This window comes from Alternaria conjuncta (assembly GCF_024043145.1).
Source record: "Alternaria conjuncta strain BMP 0040 chromosome Unknown scaffold_28, whole genome shotgun sequence".
Classification (NCBI taxonomy): domain Eukaryota; kingdom Fungi; phylum Ascomycota; class Dothideomycetes; order Pleosporales; family Pleosporaceae; genus Alternaria; species Alternaria conjuncta.
The window spans coordinates 249,373-262,226 of NW_026250117.1; the positions used below are offsets into that span (position 1 = coordinate 249,373).

Below are 12,854 nucleotides of genomic sequence, written 5' to 3' on the forward strand. Positions count from 1 at the left end.
CAAGATGGTCCTGCATGCAGCAAATATTGGGCATTGCGCCTGCTTCTTCCCATGGCAGTAACAATTCGCGATATCATCATCCACATGATCAATACGATGTCCGAGTACCCGGTGACATCCTGTGGCGTTCCTTTCCAGGCTTCTGAGCACGCATCTAGTATGCAGCCTAATATATCATGCAGCCAACACGGACTACCGGTCTTGAGCGGGCAAATCCGAGCCCATCACTGAGGTAGCGTCTTGAGGTGCAAGCAATGAATGGTACTATCTACGCGAAGATCAGTCTGTGTGCGCGATGCGTCAAGTCCGTCAGCCTCGTAAATTGGCGATATCTTCCACATGTCTATTCTTGGGCGTGCGCGGAGCTGGACTTCCGCATCAACCTTGGACAGTGCTATTGTAAGCTAAGCTAGACGGGCATCATGGCGTTTGCGAGTGTGAGATGAATGATCATGGTCGAGAGGCGATGGGAATAGAGGTCAGCGTCGTGTAAGCTGACATGCCGCCAAAACCTTATCAAAGAACTATAAGTTTGAAGCTTTCCTTGCATTGAGACTCATATCAGCAACAAAGCCGCTGCCTCCACTTCTCAATCTTCGACATGAGCTTCAGGTCCAGTCTATCAGCGATTTATATCGCCGTACTCATCCTAGCGGGTTCCGTCGACTCTGCCTCTGTCACTATCAGCCGTTCAGGATGGACCGCAACGTCGGACAGTTTCCAAGCTGGTAATGAGCCTTCTAAAGCGCTCGATGGAAATGCGACATCGTTCTGGCACTCAAAATATGATCCGGCGCCGGCCGACACTCTACCAAACTGGATCATCGTGGACATGAAAGCATCCTATAACATCAACGCCGTCAGTCTCCAGCCACGCCCAAGCGACAACGCCAATGGCAGGATTGGAGGACACAGGATCGAGATTAGTACCGACAACTCGAGCTGGAAGGTCGTCGCTGTCGGCACATACAACAACGATGCGACGACCAAGAAGACTTCCTTCGTCGCGAAACCGGCACGATACGTTAGGATCACAGCTACCTCAGAAGCTCAAAGCGCCGTCAACCAATGGACCACCATCGCTGAGATCAACATCTTCCAGGATACAGCATATGCTCCGCCAGCGGCAGGCAAAGGCTTATGGGAAAAGACTGTGGATTTCCCGCTTGTACCAGCAGCTGTCTCATTGCTCCCGAACGGAAAAGTTCTGATGTGGTCGGCCTTCGCGAAGGACAACTTCGGCGGATCCAGAGGCTTCACTCAAACAGGCATTTATGATCCTGCTACGGGCGAGTCGAGTCAGCTTCAGGTCTCCAATACACAGCACGACATGTTCTGCCCAGGTATCTCCCTGGGTTTCGACGGCCGTGTTATCGTTTCGGGGGGCAGCGACGCTGCAAAGACCAGCATCTATGACCCTTCTAGTGACGCCTGGACCCCAGGAAGTGACATGAGGATTGCTCGGGGGTACCAATCTACCGCTACTTGCTCCGACGGGCGCATCTTCAATATCGGCGGATCATGGAGCGGCAACAGGGGTGGCAAGAACGGAGAGATCTATAGCGCTACTGCAAATACTTGGGCTCTGGTACAGAATGCGCTCGTCAGCCCTATGCTTACAGCTGATACTGCGGGCGTATATCGTTCGGATAACCATGCTTGGCTCTTTGGGTAAGTCCAGCGCCCAATCATCATCTCTAACTTGTTGCTGACCGAATACAGATGGAAGAACCAGACGGTCTTCCAAGCTGGTCCTTCGATCGCCATGAACTGGTACGATACTGTCGGATCTGGAAGTACCACGGGTGCTGGTAACCGCTTGGATGACGGGGATGCCATGTGTGGCAATGCAGTAATGTTCGACGCCACAGCCGGAAAGATACTCACTGCAGGAGGTGCTGCAAACTACGAAAACAGGTATGAACCGCCTTTCGCATCACTCACGCAGCGACGCTGACTTCGTTGTCTCTTAGTGACGGGCGCACAAGTGCCTATGTCGTCACGATAGGTGCACCAAAGACAAACCCAACCGTCGCCAAAACCCAGTCTATGGCCTATCCGCGTGGTTTCGCGAATGGTGTCGCGCTTCCCGACGGAACAGTTTTCGTTGCTGGTGGACAATCGCGTCTGCACCCGTTCAACGACGATACGGCGCAGCTGACTCCGGAGCTGTGGGACCCCACTACTGGAAGATGGACACAGTTGAACCCCATGCAAATTCCCAGGACATACCACTCCGTAGCAATCCTCATGCCGGATGCGACCGTCTTCGTCGGCGGTGGCGGCTTGTGCGGTTCTTGCGGTGCCAACAATCACTTCGACGCCGAGATCTTTGTACCACCCTACCTTCTGAACGCTGACGGTACAAGACGCGCACGTCCTGTCATAAGCACTGTAGCCACTACTGCCAGACTCGGCGCGAATTTGAGCATCACCACGACTGCGGCTGTTACCAAGTTCTCGCTGGTGAGGTTTGGCACCGCCACTCATACCGTCAACACCGATCAAAGAAGGATCGCATTAACGATGTCGGGTAGCGGTACGAGCTATACGGTGGCTATCCCGGGCGACCCAGGAGTCGCGTTGCCTGGATACTGGCTTTTGTTCGCGATCGACGCCAACGGCACACCTAGTGTGGGCAAGACGATCAAGCTCGCTGTGTAGGGATGCATTGAGAAGGGCAAGGACCTATATGCCGATTTCTTCGTCTTGCTTCTTTCTTTTGTTACGTGGACCACTTCTTGCTTGTGGGATCCGACGTCCTCAGGCCGAGTACATGAGCACATTACGAGTTTGCGACGAGAACGCCTGATATGTTTTGGGGTTCACTTTTCGGTATTTTGGTTCCATTCATGCACTCTTCATTGTGAGTTAAGCTGTCGCACGGTTGACTCATGGATTGCTTCGCTACATTAAATATACACATCAAGAAAGGGAACAGAAAGTAACAAGCGCTCTCAAAGTCGACATCCTACTCGAGGCTCCAACCTCAGTCATTTTCCAACGCGTAGTAAAAGGTCTTCGATCTAATTCTCTTTCGCTTCATTTCACGACAAATCTCTCACTGTCCTGTGGCTCTTATCGCCGATTGGCCTCCACAATACCAGCGGCAATCTTCTCCGCGAGCGCATCTACGCGAATGTTAGCAGACGTCCACACAACACTGGAGCTCGCATGGAAAACTTGCAAATTGTACTGGTGGGGTGACCCGGCGGCAGGATAGGCAATGCACTCGCATCTACAACCCTCAAGCCCTTGACGCCATAGACCTTAGCTTCGGTGTCCACCACCGCCATGTTATCATCCTTCTTTCCCATCTTACACGTGCAAGACGCATGCCAGATAGTCATCAAACTGTCTCTCACTACAGCCAAGATCTCCTCGTCGCTGTCCTTCTCCTTGCCTGGCCAGTATTCGTCACCAATCACAACTTGCTGCATGGTTTCCGAGTTCCAGATCTGGCGCATGCGACGGTAGAGCGCGACGGCGAGTTCTTGGTCCGCAGGCGAGGTGAGCCAGTTGGGGTTGATCAGAGGTGAGCTGCTCATGGATGCCGATTGCAGGGTAACGTTGCCGCGGGACGTGGGTGCTACGATGCCTCCGAGGATCGTGGCGTACTGCTTGCCATCTAGGGGTTGCTGGAGGACAGGGAGGGAGAAGTCGCCGATGTAGCCGTTTCCGCTGATAAGCTGTTCAAAGTTTGTGATTAGCGTGTATCCTGCATTGTCATCATCAAAAACTAAGGGACTTACCTCAGCTTCTGGCCAGTCATCGGTAAATTGGTTCAAGGCATCGACGGTGGATTGAGAAAAATTTTGGCGGAACTCTTGGGGCAGCTTTTCCCAGCCGAGGAACTCGACTACGTTGGAAGAAAGTACGCCTTCGCCTTTGAGGGTGTAGTCGGCCAGAGCATCGGCAAGTGCGACGGGGTTGTGGAGGGTGTTGTCCAGCGTGTTGAAGCTGACTTCGTAAGCTGGTCCAAACATAATGTGATCCCACATGTTCTGGCCTACGCCAGGGCGATCGGCAACCACATCGATGTTGAAATTCTCCAAAGTCTCCTTTGGACCTACACCCGATACCATGAGTAACTGGGGGCTGTGGAAAGCGCCTGCGGAAACGATGACCTCCTTGGAAGCATGAATGTCGTAGGTAATGGCCGTGGACTGGACCCTTACGCCGGTCGCAGTCTTGTTGCCATCAAAGAGGATCTTCTGAGCCTGGGTGTTTGCGTACACAGCGAGCTTGTCGTTGTCGAGCGCTGTTTTGATGTACTCGTCCGATGCACTGCGGGTCTGCTCCTTCGCGTCGATGAAAGTTTGGGTGTAGTGTGTTCCCATGAGTTTGCCGCTATCGAATTCACTGGTCCTTTTCAGGCCGACTGCGTGGAGAGCCTTCTCCATCCAGGTCGAGAATGGGGAGACATAGTTGGAGTAACCGATCTGGATAGGTCCTCCCGGCGTTTGGAAGGCACTCTCGTCGTACTGCGTAGTCACATTGTCGCCACGTATGGCGTCGTTCGGCTTGGTGAAGGTGACAGCCTTCTTGAAGTAGGGTTCAAAGTTGGCAAACGTGTAACTGTCGTCGCCCACAGCGTCGGCCCAGGTTTGGTATGAGCCCTCAGTACCTCTGGAAAAGGGTTAGTACACCGCATTCGCTTGCAGAGACGACTATTCGTACCTGTGGTGGATTAGGAAGTTGAGTGCGGAACTGCATGGAAGACATCGTTAGTCATGTAATATGTCTAGTGTTATAGGAGGTTCTTACGAGCCACCCAAGCATTTTCCCTGCGCATAGTGCACGCGTCTGTTGTCCGCGCCCGCTTGAGGCTCCGTAGTCAAAACCCAATCAACAATAGGATCAGAGTCCAGAGGATTGGCACCGATTCCCACGATGCCACCGGCAGGTGTGGAGCCTAAAACAGGCTTTCCGATTTGGTAGTAAAGCCCAGCCTCAATGATGGCGACCGAGTAGCCCGCTTCAGCGAGGCGCACACCGATCGCATTGCCGGCGGTGCCACCGCCCACGACAACGTAGTCGTACGTCTTCTCCACGCCAATAGCACCTTCGATGGAACCAAGTAAACCTTGCACTAGCCCTTTGCCACTCAGTATCGAACCTAATGAGTCCAGAAAAGGGTTGACGAGTGAGTCCAGTATCGGCGCGGCATGGGTGTGTGGAACGCCGAGCGAGGCAGTCAGAAGTACGCTAAGAAGCGAGTGCTTTTGAAGATGCATGGTAATAATGAATGACAGAAAACAAATTTAACGAATGTGTTACGCAAAAGAGTGTGGCAGAATGAATCGTTACCAGGCATGACCTGGGGGATCTAAGAAAGTCTATCGCATCATTTAGGGGCGTGCGTACCATTCGGCCTTGTCGCGGAACTATTCGCTCGGATCGCATCGCCAGGCAGAATAGATCCCTGATGTGGCCGAAGACACCCCTCACCGGGCCGAATGTATACCTAGGGATGCCTCATTGTGGCTACCGGCAACCTGATCATCGTCCGAATCGGCAAGCCCCTTGCATGTATGGAATTGCGATTAGCGATGCTTGACCCAAAGTGAACGACAACATGGAGACATCTGAGATTGCGCGCGAAGATCCGAATGACTTGTTGGAAGAATACCGAGGCGCAAACTCGGGATGCCGTGAAGTCGAGAGCATGAGGGCAAACGGGATGCGTAGGATTTGTCTGCCAAACTGTGTCAGGCCATAGACTCCAATCTCCGATTGATCGCGCACTAGAACAGGCAGGTAACTCCACGATCCTGATCCCCCGCGACAATCTCGCATGCCGACACCCGCAATTCCCTTCTTAGAGATCCCGGGGGCCTGGAGTGGTTTCTCTGCAATGTTATTCGATCGTTGGATCGTGGGGAAGATTCGGAGTGCGGCGTACAGCCAAGAAAGCAGGCATCTTGATCCTTCGCGCCTTCGATGCTGCGACACTTCTACTTCGATTGCATTTCCAAGAAGAGAAACGCCACTGAAGACATTTAATACCTGCGGATTATGCTCCCCATGTTACCCAAATAGAAAATTTCTGACTGAGCCACGAGCTAGGTCTATCGAGACCCCTTCTATGCCCGTTTCGGTTTCTGACGAATAGACTCGAAATAGCTATAGTATACCTCTATCCGGCGCTGTAATTATGGAAGAAAGCTCCTCGTGAAATGACCCGGAAAAGTTTAAATACTGAAACTCTCGTTGTCGTGAGAATCTCCCGGGGCCCGTCCCAAATACCCCGGATAACTCTGAATGCCGAAATCCCCGTTGTCTAGGAAGTCCGCGAGCGACTATTGTAGTCAATACGTATTATCATCGTCCGCTGTTAAGTTCGACTTCGAATAAGATACCCATATGATCTACTGGGAGCTCACATACGTCACTATCCTTCAAACCGTGCAACCAATAATTCACTCTGAGGATTTTGGTTCGAATAAACACGCAACGCCATCAACTCGTCAACATTCAAGATCGCATGACACGTCAGTACCCTACTTGGATCATTTACTTCGTCTAGGCCTTCTCTTCCAATTTGAGAGGGAGGGTTCAAATCAGCTGTTGACAAGTCTGCTATTCTTCGTCGGAAACTCTTGTTGAACATCAGTACTACGCTACGATGGAAACCCCCGACTCAAACCAATACTCGTCTAGTTCGTTTAGCCCAGTGCAGGTACATAGCTCAGTAACGGAAGCAGAGCTCGGCGAACTTGTGAGTGCTAAAACTTACAAATGAAGAATCGCAAATTGACATGTCCAAGGGCGAATGTAACGACGTAGCCGTCATTGGCATGGCCTGTCGTGTGGCCGGTGGAAACCACAGCCCCGAACAGCTATGGGAGTCTATCCTGGCGAAACGAGACGCTTCGTCCGAGATCCCAGCTATGCGATGGGAGCCCTACCGCCACCGTGACGTCCGCAACATCAAAGCGCTCGATAACACAACATCCCGTGGATACTATCTGGACGCCCTGGAGGACTTCGACCCGAGCTTCTTTGGGATCTCGCCTAAGGAGGCTGAGCAGATGGACCCGCAGCAGCGTATCTCTCTTGAAGTAGCGTGGGAGGCACTGGAATCCGCAGGCATAGATCCTAAGAGCCTCTCCGGGTCTGACACTGCCGTGTTTATGGGTGTGAACTCTGATGATTATGGGAAGTTGCTGTTGGAAGACCTGCCTAATATTGAGCCCTGGTTGGGTAAGTTCTTTCAAGACTATTGGTTTACTTACACAATGTGTGCTCGGATGTTCCCGCTCTAATCTCCCGGACAGGTATCGGAACCGCGTACTGCGGCATACCGAATCGAATATCGTACCACTTGAACCTCATGGGCCCGAGCACGGCGGTTGATGCTGCATGCGCAAGTTCACTAGTGGCGATTCACCATGGACGCCAGGCAATCTTATGTGGCGAGTCGAGAATAGCTATCACTGGTGGCGTAAATGCAATCTGCGGGCCTGGGTTGACGCGGGTATTAGATAAAGCTGGTGCTATATCGCCCGATGGCTCGTGCCTGTCCTTCGATGACAATGCACATGGTTATGGAAGGGGGGAAGGTGCCGCAGTTGTTATGTTAAAGCGCTTTCGGGATGCGATAAGAGATGGAGATAACGTCATTGCTCTTCTTAAGGGTTCTGCAGTCGCTCAGGACGGCAAGACGAACGGTATTATGGCCCCGAACGCGAAAGCACAGGAACTCGTTGCCCGACAAGCCCTTAAACAAGCAGACATCGACCCCGCGACTGTAGAGTACGTTGAGGCTCATGCGACATCGACGCCTTTGGGAGATCCGACCGAGGTCAGCGCAATATCGGCGGTTTACGGTGCATCCAGATCGGCGCCGGTGAACGTAGGATCAGTGAAGCCAAATGTCGGCCACCTCGAAGCAGGTGCGGGAGCAATAGGGTTCATCAAGGCTGTTCTGGCACTGAACAAGGCGCAATTTCCACCGCAGGCCATCCTCACCAAGCTCAACTCCAAGGTTGACTGGGAGAACTCGGGTACACAAGTCGTGCAAGAGGTTTCCGACTGGCTGGAGGTGGAGGCGCATCCACGTCGGGCGGCTATATGTTCATATGGATATGGGGGCACCGTTGCTCACGCCATCATTGAGCAGTCTTCATTTCGCCTTGCTACGATCAACCAAGAAAACAGCGAAGGTGCTCACGTGCCAGTCACGCTTGCGGTCTCGGCCCCACAACGAAAACGACTTGCTGGACAAGCGGGTTTGCTGGCGAGGTGGTTGATGGGTCCAGGGAAGGGAGAAGATCTGAGGTCAATTGCGAACACCCTTGCTCTCCGCCGCGCTCATCATGAGTACCGAGCAGCATTTGCTGTTGCCAGTGTAGAGCAGGCAGCAGAAATGCTCAAAGTGTTTGCCGAAGGTGGTAACAACGGCGAGTGGGTTTCCCAGGGCAATGCGCTTGCGACGAATACCAGAAAAGAGGTGGTCTGGGTTTTCTCCGGTCATGGCGCTCAATGGAACGAAATGGCGAAGCATCTGGTTGCCAATCCCGTTTTCCTCGACGCTGTTGAGCCCTTAGACCGCATCGTGCAAGCAGAGGCTGGGTTCTCCCCTATCGAGGCGTTCCGAAAGAGTGGCAGCGACTACGACGAGTCCGATCGGGTGCAAATTCTGACATATGTCTTCCAAATCGGACTTGCTGCTTTGCTTAGGTCAGAAGGAGTCAGTCCTGGTGCTATCATTGGGCATTCCGTGGGGGAAATTGCCGCTTCGGTGACAGCAGGCTGCCTTACCCCAGAAGAAGGTACCATGGTCGTCACTAGAAGAGCTGAGCAGTATGCCAAAGTCAAAGGTCTTGGAGCTATGTTCCTTGTACATCTGCCCTTTGAACAAGTCAAGGGCGAGCTATACAACGAGCAAGATGTTGTTGCAGCAATCCATTCGTCGCCCTCAGCTTGCGTCATCAGCGGAAGGGTCAAAGCCGTGGAGATGTATGTTGAGAAAGTCAAAGAACGAGGCATCGAGGCAATTAGGGTGGCCACCGACATCGCATTCCATTCTGGAGCAATGCTGAGTCAGCTGGCGCAACCAGTGAGGGATATATTAGCGAAGGACATTCAGCCTCGGCCAGCAACGATCCCTCTCTACTCGACCTCCGACCCTGACCCACGCTCAGACAGCCCAAGAGACGCCGAATATTGGGTTCAAAATATGATCAGCCCTGTTCTACTCACGTCCGCCGTCAAGGCATCTACTTCAGACGGATTCCGACTGTTCCTCGAGGTGTCCAGTCATCCAATCGTGTCCCATTCGATCAACGAAACCATCCTAGATGATGGAATTGAAGACGAAGAGTTCGCAGTTATTCCAACCGTTCGCCGCCGCAAGTCTCCGGAGATGTGTGTGGCGCAAGCTATCGGCACGTTGTACACAAAGGCCGCGACCATTGACTTCGACAGGTCTCTTGGCCGTCGATGGGCACCGGGAGTGCCTGGAACGCATTGGGTGCACAAGCCAATCTGGAGAAAGGTGCATAGTGGCAGCTCGCTGGGCTTGGACAGCTTCACGCATGACGTTGACAAGCACACTCTGCTAGGCCAGTTAACCCCCGTTTCCGGCACTGCAACCAGAACGACTTTGTATACCACCAGATTGGGTAATGACACCAAGCCATTCCCAGGTGATCATCCACTCCATGGGACTGAGATAGTACCCGCTGCCGTGCTGATCAACACGTTCTATCACGCCACAGGGGCTTCTACTTTGTCCAACATTGACCTGCGCGTCCCAATCGTCATTAGCGATGTACGAGACGTCCAGGTAGTATTGCTGGATGACAGCATCAAGATTACCTCACGGTTGCATCAAAGCAGTGCCCCCAAAGACCAGTCTTGGGTTACCCATACTGTCGGCCGTTGGAGTGTATCTCAATTGGATAACAGTGTGACGCCTTACGTGGATATCGAAGCTGTCAAGCGGCGAATTGGTACTGTTCTGCCCTCCAACTTCTCCATCGACTACTTGGACAAGGTCGGCGTTTCAGCCATGGGATTCCCTTGGGCTGTCACAGAGCACTTTGGCGACCTCAAGGAAATGCTTGCTCGCGTCGATGTTGCGCCAGATGTCGCGGACGGCGCCAAGCTGCCCTGGCATGGCTCTTCATGGGCCCCTCTTCTCGACGCTGCAACATCTGTGGGGTCTACCATCTTCTTTGATAACCCAAAATTGCGGATGCCAGCACAGATTGAGACGGTCCAGTTCTTCACACAGTACGGAGTGTCGCCGCCCAAGACCTGCTATCTCTACGTAGAGGAAGCCGGCGAACGTGGAGCACCTGCAGTTCATGTCAACGTGTGCAATGAAGAGGGAAGAGTGTTGGCCAAATTTGGATCGATGCGCTTCTCCGAAATTGAGGGCACCCCAGGCGTCAGCGGTGGTGTCGAGAGCCTCGTCCACACCATCGCCTGGGTGCCTGCACCATTCTCGCGCGAGGCAGCTTCATGGGAAAGCTTCATCCTCGTATCAGAAGACCCGGCTACACTTGACTGGCGCTTCGAACAGCTGCAAAAAGAGCGTAAAGCCAGAAACGTGACTACCACCCGCGTGAAGTCGGCAGCAGAAGTGGTCGCTAAAGCACTGGTCCCCAATACGGCAATCATATACTGTCCGGGCCCCGTATCGGTTATCACTGACGTGCCATCCAAAGCCGAGACGTTCCTCTCGGAGCTACTGCTCTTGACAAAGCATGCCGTTAGCAGCATGTCCACATCCGGAAGCGGAAGCGGGAGCGGAAGCAAAGTCTTCGCCATTACCACAGGAGTGTCAACTGCCGGAACACCCACGGCATTGTCTCATGCTCCGCTCCACGGGCTCGCCCGTATCATTGCATCTGAGCACCCTGACCAATGGGGAGCATTAATAGATGTCGAGGATCTTAGCGACGAGGAGACCTTTCCTATGCTCGCAATGACGTACGTCCATGATCAAGACGTTGTTTGTATGGAAGACGGTCTCCCCCGAGTTGCTCGTCTGCAACCGCTGCCACGTGAGAGATTGTATGATACCTCCGCATCTCGGTCTTCTTCATCCTCTCCACCTCCCTCTTTGATGCCTAAGCCAGCAGGAACATATCTAGTGACGGGCGGACTGGGTTCGCTCGGGCTCGAGGTGGCGGGCTGGCTCGTGGAGAAGGGGGCGCGGCGATTGGTGCTGATATCTCGACGAAAACTGCCTGCGAGGTGTGATTGGGACAAGCTTGAGACATCCTCATCCAGCAGCCTCAAGCCTGCTGTCGACAAGCTTCTGGAACTCGAGGCTTGCGGAGCAACGGTATACACACTCGCGGTCGACATTGGTGCAGCAGACGCAGCGGCAGTGCTGCAGACCGAATTGGACAGACTACAACTACCACCGGTGCTGGGTGTAGTCCACGCGGCGGGCACGCTCGAAGACCAGCTCGTTCTGAATGCCTCACCCGAGGCCTTCTCGCGCGTGCTACAGCCCAAGATTGCTGGCGCGCTGGCATTGCACACCGCTTTTCCACCGCGAACGCTCGACTGGCTTGTCCTCTTTAGTTCGTGCGGCCAGCTCTTCGGCTTCCCGGGCCAAGGCAGTTATGCCAGCGGGAACGCCTTCCTGGACTGCCTGGCCACCTATAGGCGCGCGCTTGGAGACAATACCGTAGCCTTTCAGTGGACTAGTTGGCGTGGCCTGGGCATGGCAGCGAGTACTGAGTCTATCAACGCTGAGCTGCACAGCAAAGGCATCACCGACATCACGCCGGAGGAGGCATTCCGCGCTTGGGAGCATCTTGGTAAGTACGACCTAGCTCATGGTGCTGTGCTGCGGACTCTACCCTTTCCTGAAGGTGAGCCGTTGCCCGCGGACATTTTGGACGACATCGCAATAAGAACAAAGGCGCTCTCACCAGGTACTGTAGAGGGTGACATCGATGCCGACACCGCAGCTGGAGGCGGGATGCCTACAAACGGCCTTGATCTGAGGATATGGTTGGAACAGAAGATCAGAGATGTCGTCGCTGGGGTACTGATGTTAGAGAGTGCTGAGGAGGTGGACCCGCGCGCCGCCATAGCGGATCTGGGCGTCGATAGCGTTATAACAGCGACGCTGCGTCATCGATTACAGAGCGTCTTGAAAGTCAAGGTGCCGCCCACTCTGTTCTGGAGTCATCCAACTGTTGGCCATCTTGCTAGTTGGTTCGCAGAGAAGGTAATGGTGTAGAAAAAACACATCTGCGTCGTGCCGCGCTAGTTACACAATAAGCTTAATATAACGTTTGAGGTAGATATATACCTTTTAGCAAACTACAACACCTAGATAAAAACTAAAGCTAGTATAAAAAACATAAGTCTTAAATTATAATATAAAAAGATATCTATCTAGAGTAATAATATAAAATCTTATATAATTCTAAATAGAGATAAGCTAGTACCTTATACCTAATTTTATAGACTCTATTTAGTAAAAAGATATTAAAAAATATCTAGCATTTAATATTATTCTAAAACTACTAGAAGATTTTAATATTTTAATATATTTAGTATATATTACTATTAGTACTAAGGCTTTTATACAAACTAATAATATATTACTTTTAAAGTCTTACTAAGAAGAGAAACTTTTAGATATTAAGTAATACTTATATTAGTATATTAATATCTTACTATATTTAATCTTTAGCTATTAATATAATATAACTTAAGATACTAAGTAGCTAATAAAGATAACTACTTCTTTAAGTCTTAATAGAACTTAAAGTAGTCTATTATAGCTACTATCTAATAAATAGTATTTTTTTATAAAAGATAAGCTATAAATACTATATTCTTTTTATTTTATATTTTAGAACTTTTATAAAGTA

At 51.9% G+C, this 12,854-nt stretch overlaps 3 protein-coding genes across 3 annotated transcripts; 2 read left to right on the forward strand and 1 right to left on the reverse strand.

Moving 5' to 3' along the window:
• Nucleotides 1-601: 601 nt before the first annotated feature.
• Nucleotides 602-2,664, forward strand: J4E85_011001 (uncharacterized protein; the record flags this gene model as incomplete). The annotated part of the gene is made up of 3 exons (XM_051475204.1): nucleotides 602-1,671; nucleotides 1,723-1,917; nucleotides 1,974-2,664. 3 exons carry the CDS (start codon nucleotides 602-604, stop codon nucleotides 2,662-2,664), a joined length of 1,956 nt encoding a protein of 651 aa, XP_051321068.1.
• A 414-nt stretch (nucleotides 2,665-3,078) lies between these two features.
• J4E85_011002 (uncharacterized protein) lies at nucleotides 3,079-5,237 on the reverse strand (the record flags this gene model as incomplete). Its single annotated transcript, XM_051475205.1, has 4 exons — nucleotides 3,079-3,131; nucleotides 3,197-3,689; nucleotides 3,753-4,629; nucleotides 4,768-5,237. The coding sequence occupies 4 exons, from the start codon at nucleotides 5,235-5,237 to the stop codon at nucleotides 3,079-3,081; spliced, it is 1,893 nt and encodes a 630-aa protein (XP_051321069.1).
• A 1,524-nt stretch (nucleotides 5,238-6,761) lies between these two features.
• J4E85_011003 (Type I Iterative PKS) lies at nucleotides 6,762-12,214 on the forward strand (the record flags this gene model as incomplete). The annotated part of the gene is made up of 2 exons (XM_051475206.1): nucleotides 6,762-7,206; nucleotides 7,281-12,214. The coding sequence occupies 2 exons, from the start codon at nucleotides 6,762-6,764 to the stop codon at nucleotides 12,212-12,214; spliced, it is 5,379 nt and encodes a 1,792-aa protein (XP_051321070.1).
• Between the last annotated feature and the right edge of the window lie 640 nt (nucleotides 12,215-12,854).